The 13,139-nt window shown below is 44.8% G+C and overlaps 1 protein-coding gene across 1 annotated transcript in view; it reads right to left on the bottom strand.

Annotated features, from left to right (window-relative positions):
• The window catches only part of KCNK3 (potassium two pore domain channel subfamily K member 3), a 158,852-nt gene extending 153,667 nt beyond the window's left edge, over positions 1-5,185 (bottom strand). The window contains exon 1 of the mRNA XM_089686075.1: positions 3,654-5,185. Within this exon, the coding sequence (XP_089542201.1) occupies positions 3,654-3,936 (283 nt within the window). The 5' untranslated portion in view covers positions 3,937-5,185. The remainder of the gene's footprint in view (positions 1-3,653) is intronic.
• Positions 5,186-13,139: the final 7,954 nt, after the last annotated feature.

Raw genomic sequence — 13,139 nt, 5'->3', positions numbered from 1 at the left:
GATTTTACTAAGGATCAATATTCATTCTATCTCTTAATATTTATATTTGTTTTTATTATTATTTTCTTGGTTTATATTTAGCGCTGCACTTCATATATATATATATATATATATATATATATCTTAACCCATTTCATCTTCTGGAGAGGACTAACAGAGAGAACTAGAAAAGCTACAATTTTTGGGGAAATTGTGTGAAGTGTTCTTGCCTCCATCAGTAGTCTACAACTGGAGTGGGTGGAGTAACTGGGTGGAGTGGCTTGAGATGGGTGGCGTGAGTTGCAAACAAATGGTCATATTGTAAAAACTATCAAGACTATGACTTAGCCGTGAACAATTTTAGTGGCAGCAGGGATAGCTGAACGTTTTGATATAAGATTTGTGTAGGTGGGCTTGAAAATGAGGGATTGATGGCAGTTTAGAAATCATGTCCTGATTTTTCAGCTCACACTCTAGCTTTTGTCAGCTCCTACTCTAGTTTTGAACATTCCGCCATTCATTCCTATGGGACCAATTTCACCACAAAATCACCGATATTTCCTGAACCATTCGGCGAAACGTTCCACAAAGTAATAGCACACCAATCGGGAACAATCCGCACGTTTTGGTATACTACTGTCTATGTAGTGTAAAAACTGTGGGAGGAGTTAGGGTGGTAAATTTGGCTATAATAATAAGAATATATATGTGAGATAACAGTAAGTGGCCTTCCCATGCAAGAACACTTACTAAGGTTCACCTCCCTCAAGCTCAAGTGAGAACCTAGCCTTACTTTCTTGTTTTCACAGGACAGAACAAACACTAGAAGAAGAAATTCATGTGTAGCCAGCAGGATACCCATACAATGTATTTCTTAGCCCACCTCAAGTTCTGGGGAGGACTAAGAGACAAAACAGAAAAAGGTTCATCTACTTCAAGCTCAAATGAGAACCTTGCCTAATGGTCTATACACACAATAAGAAAATCGTACGAAACATTTCTGTACAAGGAACAATCGGTCAATTATGTGATTGTTAGTATAGTGCTTTTGACAGCCGATTCAGAGTTTTTGGACGACAACAGAGAGTGCAAGATAGAGAATTTGTGCGTGAACGCAACGTCCGATTTTCGTTGAATGTGTATCATATGGAAATAATCTAATAGGAGGAAAATCGTATGATTAGAAGCATAGAACAACCCTACACTTCCTCTTCTACTACGATAGCACATAGCTATGTTCGCCTTTGTTGGTCGAGAATGTTTGTACAAGTTAATATTATTGTCAGTGACATCATGATATGCCTCTTTGTGGAAAATCAGACGATTGTTTGTCTGATTTTCTCATAGTTTGTACTAGGCTTAACTTTTCTGGGTTTAACAGGACAGAGTAAACATTGGATGAAGAAATTCATGTGTAGCCAGCATGATACCCAATACAATGGTTCTGTTAGCCCATCTCAGACTCTCAAAGGGACTATGGTTAGAGCAAACCCTGGAAGCAGAAATTAATTGTAACATGTGTAGCCAAAGGAACATCTTGTACAATGATTCTCTTAGCCCATCTCAACCTCTAAAAAGGACTATGGTTAGAGCAAACCCTGGAAGCAGAAACCAATTATAACATGTGTAGCCAAAGGAACATCTTGTACAATGTTTCTCTTAGCCCATCTCAACCTCTAAAAAGGACTATGGTTAGAGCAAACCCTGGAAGCAGAAACCAATTGTAACATGTGTAGCCAAAGGAACATCTTGTACAATGAATCTCTTAGTCCATCTCAGCTTCAGGGGAGGACTAACAAGCAAGACAGGATAAGGTTCACCTATCCCAAGCTCATGTGAGAACCTAGCCTTGCTTTCATGTGTAGACAGCATGATACCCTACCAAATGTATCCCTTAGCCCATCAGACAAGACAGAGAAAGGTTCACCTAGCTCAACTGAGAACGTAGCCTTACTTTCTCCTATGTTTAACAGGAGAGAGTAAATATTGGATGAAGAAATTCATGTGCAGCCAGCATGATACCCAATACATTGGTTCTCTTAGCCCATCTCAGCCTCTCAAAAGGACTACGGTTAGAGCAAACCCTGGAAGCAGAAACCAATTGTACCATGTGTAGCCAAAGGAACATGTTGTACAATGGATCTCTTAGTCCATCTCACCTTCTGGGGAGGACTAACAGATGAGATAGAATAAGGTTCACCTATCCCAAACTCAAGTGAGAACCTAGCCTTACTTTTCTGTTTGGCAGACAGAACAAACATTGAAAGAAGAAATTCATGTGTAGCCAGCATGATACCCTACCGGATGTATCCCTTAGTCCATCAGACAAGACAGATAAAGGTTCACCTACCTCAAGTGAGAACTTATCCTTACTTTCTCCTACGTTTAACAGGACAGAGCTAACATTGGAAGAAGAAATTCATGTGCAGCCAGCATGATACCCATACAATGTATCTCTTAGCCCATCTCAGCTGCTGGGAAGGACTAAAAGACAAGACAGGATAAGGTTCACCTACCTCAAGTGAGAACTTAGCCTTACTTTCTGCTAAGTTTAACAGGACAGAGCTAACATTGGAAGAAGACATTCATGTGTAGCCAGCATGATTCCCCATACAATGTATCTCTTAGCCCATCTCAGCTTCTGGGGAGGGCTAACAGACAACACAGGATAAGGTTCACCTACCTCAAGTGAAAACCTAGCCTTACTTTCTCCTATGTTTAACAGGACAGAGCAAACATTGGAAGAAGAAATTCATGTGTAGCCAGCATGATACCATACAATGTATCTCTTAGCCAATCTCAGCTTCTGGGGAGGACTAACAGACAAGACAGGATAAGGTTCGCCTACCTCAAGTGAGAACCTAACCTTACTTTCCTGTGTTTAACAGGACAGAGCAAACATTGGAAGAAGAAATTCATGTGTAGCCAGCATGATATTACATGCAATGTATCTCTTAGTACATCTTAGCTTCTGGGGATGACTAACAGACAAGACAGAGAAAGGTTCACCTACCTCAAATGAGAACCTAGCCTTACTTTCTCCAATGTTTAACAGTACAGAGCAAACATTGGAAGAAGAAATTCATGTGCAGCCAGCATGATACCCATACAGAGTATCCCTTAGCCCATCTCAGCTTCTGGGGAGGACTAACAGACAATACAGGATAAGGTTCCCTACCTCAAGTGAGAACCTAGCCTTACTTTCCTACGTTTAACAGGACAGAGCAAACATTGGAAGAAGCAATGTATGTGTAGCCAGCATGATATCCCTTAAAATGTATCTCTTAGCCCATCTCACCTTCTGGGGAGGACTAACAGACAATAAAGGATAAGGTTCCCTACCTCAAGTGAGAACCTAGCCTTACTTTCCCGTGTTTAACAGGACAGAGCAAACATTGGAAGAAGCAATGCATGTGTAGCCAGCATGATAGCCCTTAAAATGTATCTCTTAGCCCATCTCAGCTTCTGGGGAGGACTAACAGACAAGACACAATAAAGTTCTCCTACCTTAAGTGAGAACCTAGCCTTGCGTTCTCCTGGGTTTAACAGGACAGAGCAAACATTGGAAGAAGAAATTCATGTGTAGCCAGCATGATACCCATACAATGTATCCTTTAGCCCATCTCAGCTTCCTGAACAGGACAACCAGACAAGATAGAACAAGGTTCTCCTACCTATAGTGGTGATCACAGTGATGGCAAAGTAGAAGGAGCCAGCAAAAGTCCATTGCACTCCAGCCTTGTGAGGTTTGAGTTTTAGAACCACCCACTCCAGCTCCTTGTAGTTCCCCTCCGTCAGGTTATATTTGCTCCGCAGCTCATTCCTCTTATCCTCCAGCTTCTTCTTCTCGGTGGTCTCCTCATCGGACTCCAGGACATCAAAGACAGCAGCTCCCACCAGCAGGTAGGTGAAGGTGCAGATGATGAGGGCTAAGGTCCGGACGTTTTGCCTCTTCATGGTGTCGGTCTCTCAGGGCTCTGCTGTCCTTGTGCACCGGAGCTCCTCCAGGTCATGGCTGCAGCGCCAGTCCATAGAGCTCCCAACTGCTGGCCAGCGGAGGGTTCTTCTTCTGCTCTATGGGAGCTGTCCCTTCAGCACCACCCTCAGGAGGCTCAATGACAGCCGGCACCGGCCATATAAGGATCTGTGCTCTGAAAAGGGGAGGAGGGCGGGCAGCACTCAGCACAGCTACTCTCATCCATCGCCCAAATTGTCTCCTGAGACCTCCTGTCTATGGGACTTAAAGACCAGGGATGGACATCCAAGGAGATCCGCACCACAGAGGCTCTGCTAAGAAGGAGCCATGGCTGGGAATGACAGAGGAGGTCACCAGGGTGCTCAGAACTGCCCTGAAGAGGAGTCCAGACCTGGTCATCAGCTGAATGTCAGTGCTCTACAGTGCAGAAACCCCAGGAGGACTGAGAAGAGACATATCCTTTTATTGATTCTGAAACACTTTGGGGGCTGTGAGGGACTGCAGGCAGGTGACACGGCTGTCCTCTTCTCATAGGAGAGGTCAAAGTTGTCTCTAACAGTCTCTGTGTGAAGGAGATGTCAGGGTTCCCCCTGCTAGCTACTTCTTCGAGGAGATATCAGGGCAGTCTCTTTTTAATGGAGATGTCAGAGCTGTCTCTGGTAGCTTCTTGGAGATGTCAGGGCAGTTTTTTTTTTCTGGGGGTTGATGTCAGAAGCAGAACTGTCTCTGACAGTCTCTTCTTGAAGAAGATGTTAGAACTATCCCTGGTCGCTTCTTGGAGATATCAGGGCAGTTTTTTTCTGGGGGGAGATGTCAGAACTGTCTCTGACAGTCTCTTCTTGAAGAAGATTTTAGAACTATCCCTGGTCGCTTCTTGGAGATATCAGGGCAGTTTTTTTCTGGGGGGAGATGTCAAAACTGTCTCTGACAGTCTCTTCTTGAAAGAGATGTCAGAATTGTCCCTGGTAGTCTCTTCCTGAAGATGTCAGGGCAGTTCTTTTTAGGGGTTGATGTAAAAACTGTCTATGAGAGTCTCTTCTTAAAGAAGATGTCAGAACAGTCCCTGGTAACTGCTTCTTGGAGATGTCAGGGCAATCTCTTCTTAAAGGACCTGTCAGAGCTGCCCCCTGGTAGCTTCTTCCTGGAGATGTCAGGGTAGTCTCTTCTTGAAGGAGATGCCAGAACTGTCCCTGTTAACCTCTTCTTGAAGGAGATGTCAGGGCAGTCTCTTCTTGAAGGATATGTCAGAGCTGTCTCTGGTAACCTCTTCTTAAGGAAATGTCAGGGCAGTCTCTTGTCAAAGGAAATTTCAAAGCTGTCCCTGGTAGCTTTGTCTCGGAGATGTCAGGTCAGTTTTTTTTTATCTGGGAGGAGATGTCAGAACTTTCCCTGATAGTCACTTCCTGGAGATAGCAGGCCAGTTCTTTTTGGGGGTTGATGTCAAAACTGTCTCTGACAGTCTCTTCATGAAGGAGATCTCAGAACGGTCCCTGGTAGCCTCTTCCTGAAGATGTCAGAACTGTCGCTGATAGCCACTGCTTGGAGGGGATTTTAGTGCAGTCTTTTCTTGAAGGAGATGTCAGAACTATGCCTGATAGCCTCTTCCGGGAGATGTCGGGGCAGTTCCTTCTGAGGGTTGATGTCAGAACTGTCTCTGACAGTCTTTTCTTGAAGGAGATGTCAGAACTGTCCTTGGTAGCCTCTTCTTGGAGGCTACTTTCAAGGCAGGCTCTTCTTGAAGATGTCAGAACTATCCCTGGTAGCTTCTTCTTGGAGATGTCAGGGCCGTTTCTTCTGTGAGGAGATGTAAAAATTTTCTCTAACAGTCTCTTTTTGAAGGAGGTGACAGCTCTGTCCCTGGTAGCCAGTTCTTGGATGAGATGTCAGGGCAGTCTCTTTTTGAAGGAGATGTCAGAAGTGTCCCTGGTAGCTTCTTCTTGGAGATGCCAGGGTAGTTTCCTCTGGAGGTAGATGCCAAAACTATCTCTGACAGTCTCTTCTTGAAGGAGGTCACACAGATGTTGCCATTTGCCTCGTCTTGGAGAAGATACCAGAATTGTCTCTAACAGTCTTTTTTTAAGGAGGTGAAAATACTGTTCCTAGCAATCTCTACTTAGAGAAAATGGCAGAGCTGTCTCGAGCAGTCTCTTCCTGAAGGAGGTGATGGAGCTGTCACTGGCAGCCTTTTCCTGGAGTAGATGTCAGAGTTGTCTCTAGCAGTCTCTTCTTAGAAAATATAGCAGAGCTGTTTCTTAGGAGAAATGCCAGAGCTGTCTTTAACAGTCACTTCTTGAACGAGATGACAGAGCTGTTCCTGGAAGCCTCATCCTAGAGGAAATGTCAGAACTGTCACTAACAGTCTCTTATTGAGATGCAGGAGCTTTCTTTACCTGTCTCTTCCTAAAGGAGGTGACAGAGCTTTCTACTGCAGCCTCTTGAAGGCAAACATTAATCTTCTCACAAGTTGTCTCTTGCACTCTAATTGCAGGTACCTAACAGAGCAGGCTCTTGCAGTCTTGTAGGAAGGAGACAGGACTGTCTATATTGAAGAGCATGCAGAGCTTTATGTTGCAGTCTTGTCACAGGAGGGAGACACAAGTCCTTTCTTCTTGCTGGAAAGTAACAGAGCTCTCTCTTGCAGTCTTGTAGAAAGAAGGCAGGGCTGTCTGTTTATAAAGCTGAGAGAGCTTTATGTTGCAGTCTCTTCTCAGAGGAAGGTGCCAGGGCTGTCTTTTGCTGTCTACGTGCAGTCTCTTTTTGCAGAAGGTGACTGCAACATCTTTTGCATTTTTCTTGTAAGGAGGCGATAGAGCAGTCTCTTATTGGAAAATCATAGAGCGGTCTCTTGCACTCTTCTTTCAGACAACAATATGTTGAAGGTCTTTTCTGAAAAAGTAACAGTCTCTTATCGCAGGGAAGTAATAGATCTGTCTCATGCAGTCTCTTTTTGCGGGGAAGTAATAGATCTTTCTCTTGCAGTCTTCTATTGCAGGGAGATCAAATATCTATTGCTTGCAGTCTCTTTTTGCAGGGAAGTAGGGTCTCTTGCTGTCTCTTATTGCAGGAAAGTGATAGATCTGTCTCTTGCAATCTCATATTGCAGTAAAGTAATACATTTGTTTCATGCAGTCCCTTATTGCAGGGAAGTAATAGATCTGTCTCTTGCAGTCACTTTCTGCAGGGAAGTAATAGATCTGTCTCTTGCAGTCACTTTCTGCAGGGAAGTAATAGATCCGTCTGTTGCAGTCTCTTATTGCTTGGAAGCAATAGATATTTCTCTTGCAGTCTCCTATTCCAGAGAGATAATAAATCTGTCTCTTGCAGTCCCTTATTGCATGAAAGTAATAGATCTGTCTCTTGCAGTTTCCTTTTGCAGGGAAGTAATTAATCTGTCTTTTGCAGTCTCTTATTGCAAGAAGCAATAGATGTGTCTCTTGCAGTCTCTTATTTCATGGACGAAATAAATATTTCTCGTGTAGTCTCTTATAGCAGGGAAGCAAAAGATCTGTCTCTTGCAATTTCCTATTGCAGAGAAGTAATAGATCTGTTTCTTGTAGTCTCTTATTGCATGGAAGCAATAGATATTTCTCTTGCAGTCTCCTATTGCAGGGAAGCAATAGATCTGTGTCTTGCAGTCTCCTATTGCAGGGAGATAATAAATCTGGCTCTTGCAGTGCCGTATTGCAAATATTTTATTGCAGTCTTTTATTGCAGGGAAGTAATAGATCTGTCTCTTGCAGTCTCTTTTTGCATGGAAGTAATGGATCTGTCTCTTGCAGTCTCTTATTGCAGGGAAATAATAGATCTGTCTCTTGCAGTCTCTTATTGCAGTATAGTAACAGAACTCTCTCTTTCAGTCATTATTTGCAGTAAGGAGAAAGAGCTGTCTCTTGGAGGAAGGTGCGCTGTCTCTTGGAGGGAGTTGAGCTGTATCTTGGAGGAAGGTGAGCTGTCTCTTGGAGGAAGGTGAGCTGTCTCTTGATTGAGTGACTTGCAGTCTGCCTCCATTGGCAGGGAGGTGAAGAAGTAAGGTATGGATACAGTGAGATGAAGAATAGGAGGGGGTGGGGGTGTACAGGGAAGAGGGGGATGGTGAGGATTGAGCTGACAGTTCTTGAAAGCTCAGAAATTGCAGTGACCTGTATACACACACATAGGATTGCTGTTTTGTCCTTCCAGGGATGCCACATGTCACAGCTCTCATGCAGCTGGTGGTCAATCAGAGGAGATGTCATCTGTTCTCATTACATACAACATCCCCAGAGAACAATCCACGCAGGCTGGCTTTCCATCCGAACTACCGATCTCAGCATGGCTGTCAAAGTAGACTGACAGTGCATGCTGGATTTTGTAGTTCCAAGACAAGGGGGAATCAATGGATTTACGCCTTAAAGTGTTACTAAACCCCGGACCCTTCATTCACTCTATCTGGTCTCCCAGGACCCTGCATCCACTATATCTGGTCTCCCACAGTACACACAACATGGAAATGCAATTATTTTAGTAAATATAAACTGCTAGATAACTTTTCTCATCAGCAGTTAGAGCAGTCTTGTGACTTCTATTAGTGTCCAGCAGAGCACTGGTTAAAGCTTGTAGAAGGAGTTTTCATTCTTCCCTGATTGTCCTATGAGGCTGCATGACCCCTGACCCTCTGTCCGGACAGTGCTGATTGGCCCTATGCTGATCACATGCACACTCCCAAAGAAATAGAAAACTTCTCTAGCCATACACACATTAAACTGAGCATGTTCAGAGTGACTCCTAGGGCTCTGTACTATCAGCAGTTGGATTGGGGACAGTAGAAGAAGGGGAGGATCAGAGAAGACAGAATCAAACAGCTATTTGACACAATATGGAGGATTAACCCCTTAGGTTGCACAGTGAGTATAACAAGCATGCTTTACTGCATCTACAGACTGATTTTACTGTTGTGGGTTTAGTAACACTTTAAACTTACAAGTACACAAAGGGGGGCTATTTACTAAAACTGGAGAGTGCAACGTCTGGTAAAGCTCTGCATAGAAACCAATCAGCTTTCAAGTTTTATTGCCAAAGCTTAAGTGAATTGAAGCTGAAGATAAAAGTTGATTGGCTACCATGCAGAGCTGCACCAGATTCTTAATGCACCGGTTTTGTAAATCTCCCCCAAGGGGGGATTGTAAAGGCAGAAAAAGAATACATTTAAGGTATGCAAAAACATACAAAATGTTATTAATCAACTAATAAACCTTTAGCCCAGGTATTTGGCAACTTCCACACTGTTGCATAAAAGGAATCTCACATCCTAATCAGAGTCCATCATGGTGCTTATGCATTCTTCAGCATTCCCAAGTCCAACGCGTTTCACAGCTCAGAGCGCTGCTTCTTCAGGGATCGTGGGGGTGTGTCACAATTATACAGACTTATCAGGCATATAGTCCCACCCAGGGCACCATGAGATCACTGCTGACCAATGGCGTCCGCACCATGAGATCACTTCTGACCAATGGTGTCCGAACCATGAGATCACTGCTGACCAATGGTGTCCGCACCATGAGATCACTGCCGACCAATGGTGTCCGCACCATGAGATCACTGCTAAACAATGGTGTCCGCACCATGAGATCACTGCCGACCAATGGTGTCCGCACCATGAGATCACTGCCACCAATGGTGTCCGCACCATGAGATCACTGCCAACCAATGGTGTCCGCACCATGAGATCACTGCCGACCAATGGTGTCCGCACCATGAGATCACTGCCGACCAATGGTGTCCGCACCATGAGATCACTGCTGACCAATGGTGTCCGCACCATGAGATCACTGCTGACCAATGGTGTCCGCACCATGAGATCACTGCTGAACAATGGTGTCCGCACCATGAGATCACTGCCGACCAATGGTGTCCGCACCATGAGATCACTGCCGACCAATGGTGTCCGCACCATGAGATCACTGCCACCAATGGTGTCCGCACCATGAGATCACTGCCAACCAATGGTGTCCGCACCATGAGATCACTGCCGACCAATGGTGTCCGCACCATGAGATCACTGCCGACCAATGGTGTCCGCACCATGAGATCACTGCCGACCAATGGTGTCCGCACCATGAGATCACTGCTGAACAATGGTGTCCGCACCATGAGATCACTGCCGACCAATGGTGTCCGCACCATGAGATCACTGCCACCAATGGTGTCCGCACCATGAGATCACTGCCAACCAATGGTGTCCGCACCATGAGATCACTGCCGACCAATGGTGTCCGCACCATGAGATCACTGCTGAACAATGGTGTCCGCACCATGAGATCACTGCCGACCAATGGTGTCCGCACCATGAGATCACTGCCACCAATGGTGTCCGCACCATGAGATCACTGCCAACCAATGGTGTCCGCACCATGAGATCACTGCTGACCAATGGTGTCCGCACCATGAGATCACTGCCGACCAATGGTGTCCGCACCATGAGATCACTGCCGACCAATGGTGTCCACACCATGAGATCACTGCCGACCAATGGTGTCCGCACCATGAGATCACTGCCGACCAATGGTGTCCGTTTGGCTCTCAGCCCAACTATCAGGAGGAGACGAGGACTGCACCAGGTCAATAACCAATGCCAATCAGCAAGGCACTCACTAAACAGGGTGACAACACAATGCAGTTATATTGCACAGTAGCCGTGTCTCCCTATAAAAAGGATTGTCAAAAGTGGACATGTAGATGGACCGATTAAAGCCGAAATTCTGTTAACACTTTTAGGGCTCTTTTGTATTGGTGGCGTATCAGTGCTTACCGCCTTATGAAAAGCAATCTGGGGTGGATTGCCTTGCAGAGGGTGGACCTGTATAACAGTGGCTGAGAGTGTTCAGGAGGTGATACTGCGGCCTCCTGAATATCTGCTTTTTAATTTTTTAATCTCAAAGGGCATTTTATTTTAAAATATCACACCACGAGCCAAATGTTTAACTTGCACTTGCGGCATGCTCCCATTAAACTCAGCGGGTGAGTTCGACAGGTGGTTCTGCCTGTCACACTCTGCAGGCCGAGTTAAAATTGCTACGATTGTGGCATGTATACAGCCATTTCCAGCTGTAATGACAGAATCTAGGGGGGCAGCTGAGAGGCAGTCACCTATTTTTACCACCCCCCCATCCCCCGCCGCCTGTGTGACGAGGCCTTACACAGATAAGGCAACAGTTATTTTTCCTTTTTGGAAAAAAGGTTTAAACTTAGTAACAAGCTGAATGTTGTATGTAGTGTGCACCCTTGTCTCAGTAAGGTGTAGTTCACATCTACAGGTGCGACCAAGCGGGGGGCGCATTTCTGAATTTTTTTCACGTGTTGCACAGCCCATTCATTTCAATGGCCTGCCCTGTGCGCAAGAAACTTAGAAATTAACTCCCTAGCTCTTTTCCATAAATGTGTACTCAGGACCACATGGTGCTGCGTCACTGTGTAGTTAGACGCTTGGGAGTGGCATTAACAATTAATGGCACCACCGCGCATCTGCTGAAGGACAGCACGTTTCTGTGTGTGTCGGAAAATCGTGTGATTTTGTGCACATTCCAGACATGCATAGATGTGAACCTAGCTTCGTCTGTACCTGTCATATTTGCTGGACAGCTTGGCCCGCATGTAAAGCCCCATTCACACTTCGCATAATGGGAACTGTGCTCGTGATTTTGTGTAAGCGGCGTACACGCAATTACACATGTGGTACATAGGGGCAGCCCTTCACTTCAATGGGCTGCTCTATATGTGTAACCTGCTCCTTTTTGAGTGACAAGCTTCACGAGATTTTTAAAGGTACATTTATTTTTTTTGCGATTGCAGCGCAATTCTGTTATATGGCAATTGCGGCAAAATCGCACCATGTTTGGGGTGCCATTTTGCAGCAATTGCCACGTGATTTGAAATTGTGGCAACAAGCACAGTGATTCCATACACGATTCTAAATCACCAAGTGTGAATGGGGCCTGTCAAAAAAATAAATAAATAAATAACTAAATAAATATATAAATATATATATATATATATATATATATTGAAGGAAATAAGTATTTGATCCCCTGCCGATTTTGAATGTTTGCCCACTCACAAAGAAATGATCGGTCTAAAAATCGAATGGTAGGTGTATTGTAACACTGAGAGACAGAATAGCATGCATTTCTTTTGAATTTGTGTTGCTATTCTGTCTCTCAGTGTTACAATACACCTACCATTCGATTTTTAGACCGATCATTTCTTTGTGAGAGGGCAAACATTCAAAATCAGCAGGGGATCAAATACTTATTTCCTTCACTGTATATATATATATATTATTATGGGTACTAGCCCCACACTGCTGTAAGCATACAATATTTCTTGCTATAGTGTTCCTTTAATAGGAGTGCTGATTGTCACCTCAAACAAGCTGTCGCCAGGCTTCAGTAGCTGTCAGCAGCACTTGAAGTTTGTTGAAAGCCTCCTGAAGTCCCCGGCACCTGGTTTAAAGTGACAGTCAGCACTTCTATTTGGACTTATTTAGACTGGTGACAGTCTCCACTGTCCTTATAAAAGGCAATGCACAGTGGATTGCTTTTTGATGGGTGGTAGAGCAGCAGCTGCCAGGCATCAGGAGGCGATACTGGAACCTGCAAAATGACTTTTTTCCCAATCAAATGAGGATGTTGAGTGGACATACTGCTCTGCAACTGAGAGTCCTAGCAGCTTGAAGTTGAATGGGTCACATTTGGCAGCAGTATGCCCAGCCAAATGCGACAGGTGGTATGATTTGTGCTGTATCTTAACTGTGGCGATGTGTACATGGAAAATGGCTATTGTTAGCTTGTGGCTGGGTGGCTGAGGGATGGTAAAACCACGGCTAAACGGTCTGTTTTTAACACCCGCTCAATTGCCCATGTAAATGAGGCCTTAATATCATTGCTTAAACAAGAATATTCAAGATTAGTTAGAGGCCAGGGACTGACGCAGCCCACCCCACTCCACCTACAACTAAATGATCACTTTTGGGTGAGTTGGCTTGCCAACCAGTCATGTACCTAGTAAGTCACCAGTTAACTAGCCTCTCGATTGCTATTACAGGCAGCACGAGGGAACTCCCCCCGCCTTCTTTCGCCGCTTTCATGAGATCTTTTGTCTCACCGGGAGTCTCGATCGACCAGCCGGAAATGCCGCCGGCTAGTCACAG

This window comes from Staurois parvus, unplaced genomic scaffold (assembly GCF_062004578.1).
Source record: "Staurois parvus isolate SC_StPar_1 unplaced genomic scaffold, SC_StPar_1.0 ptg000390l, whole genome shotgun sequence".
Classification (NCBI taxonomy): Eukaryota; Metazoa; Chordata; class Amphibia; order Anura; family Ranidae; genus Staurois; species Staurois parvus.
Note: the sequence above shows the minus strand (reverse complement) of the source record. Positions and strands in the feature narration are given on the sequence as shown.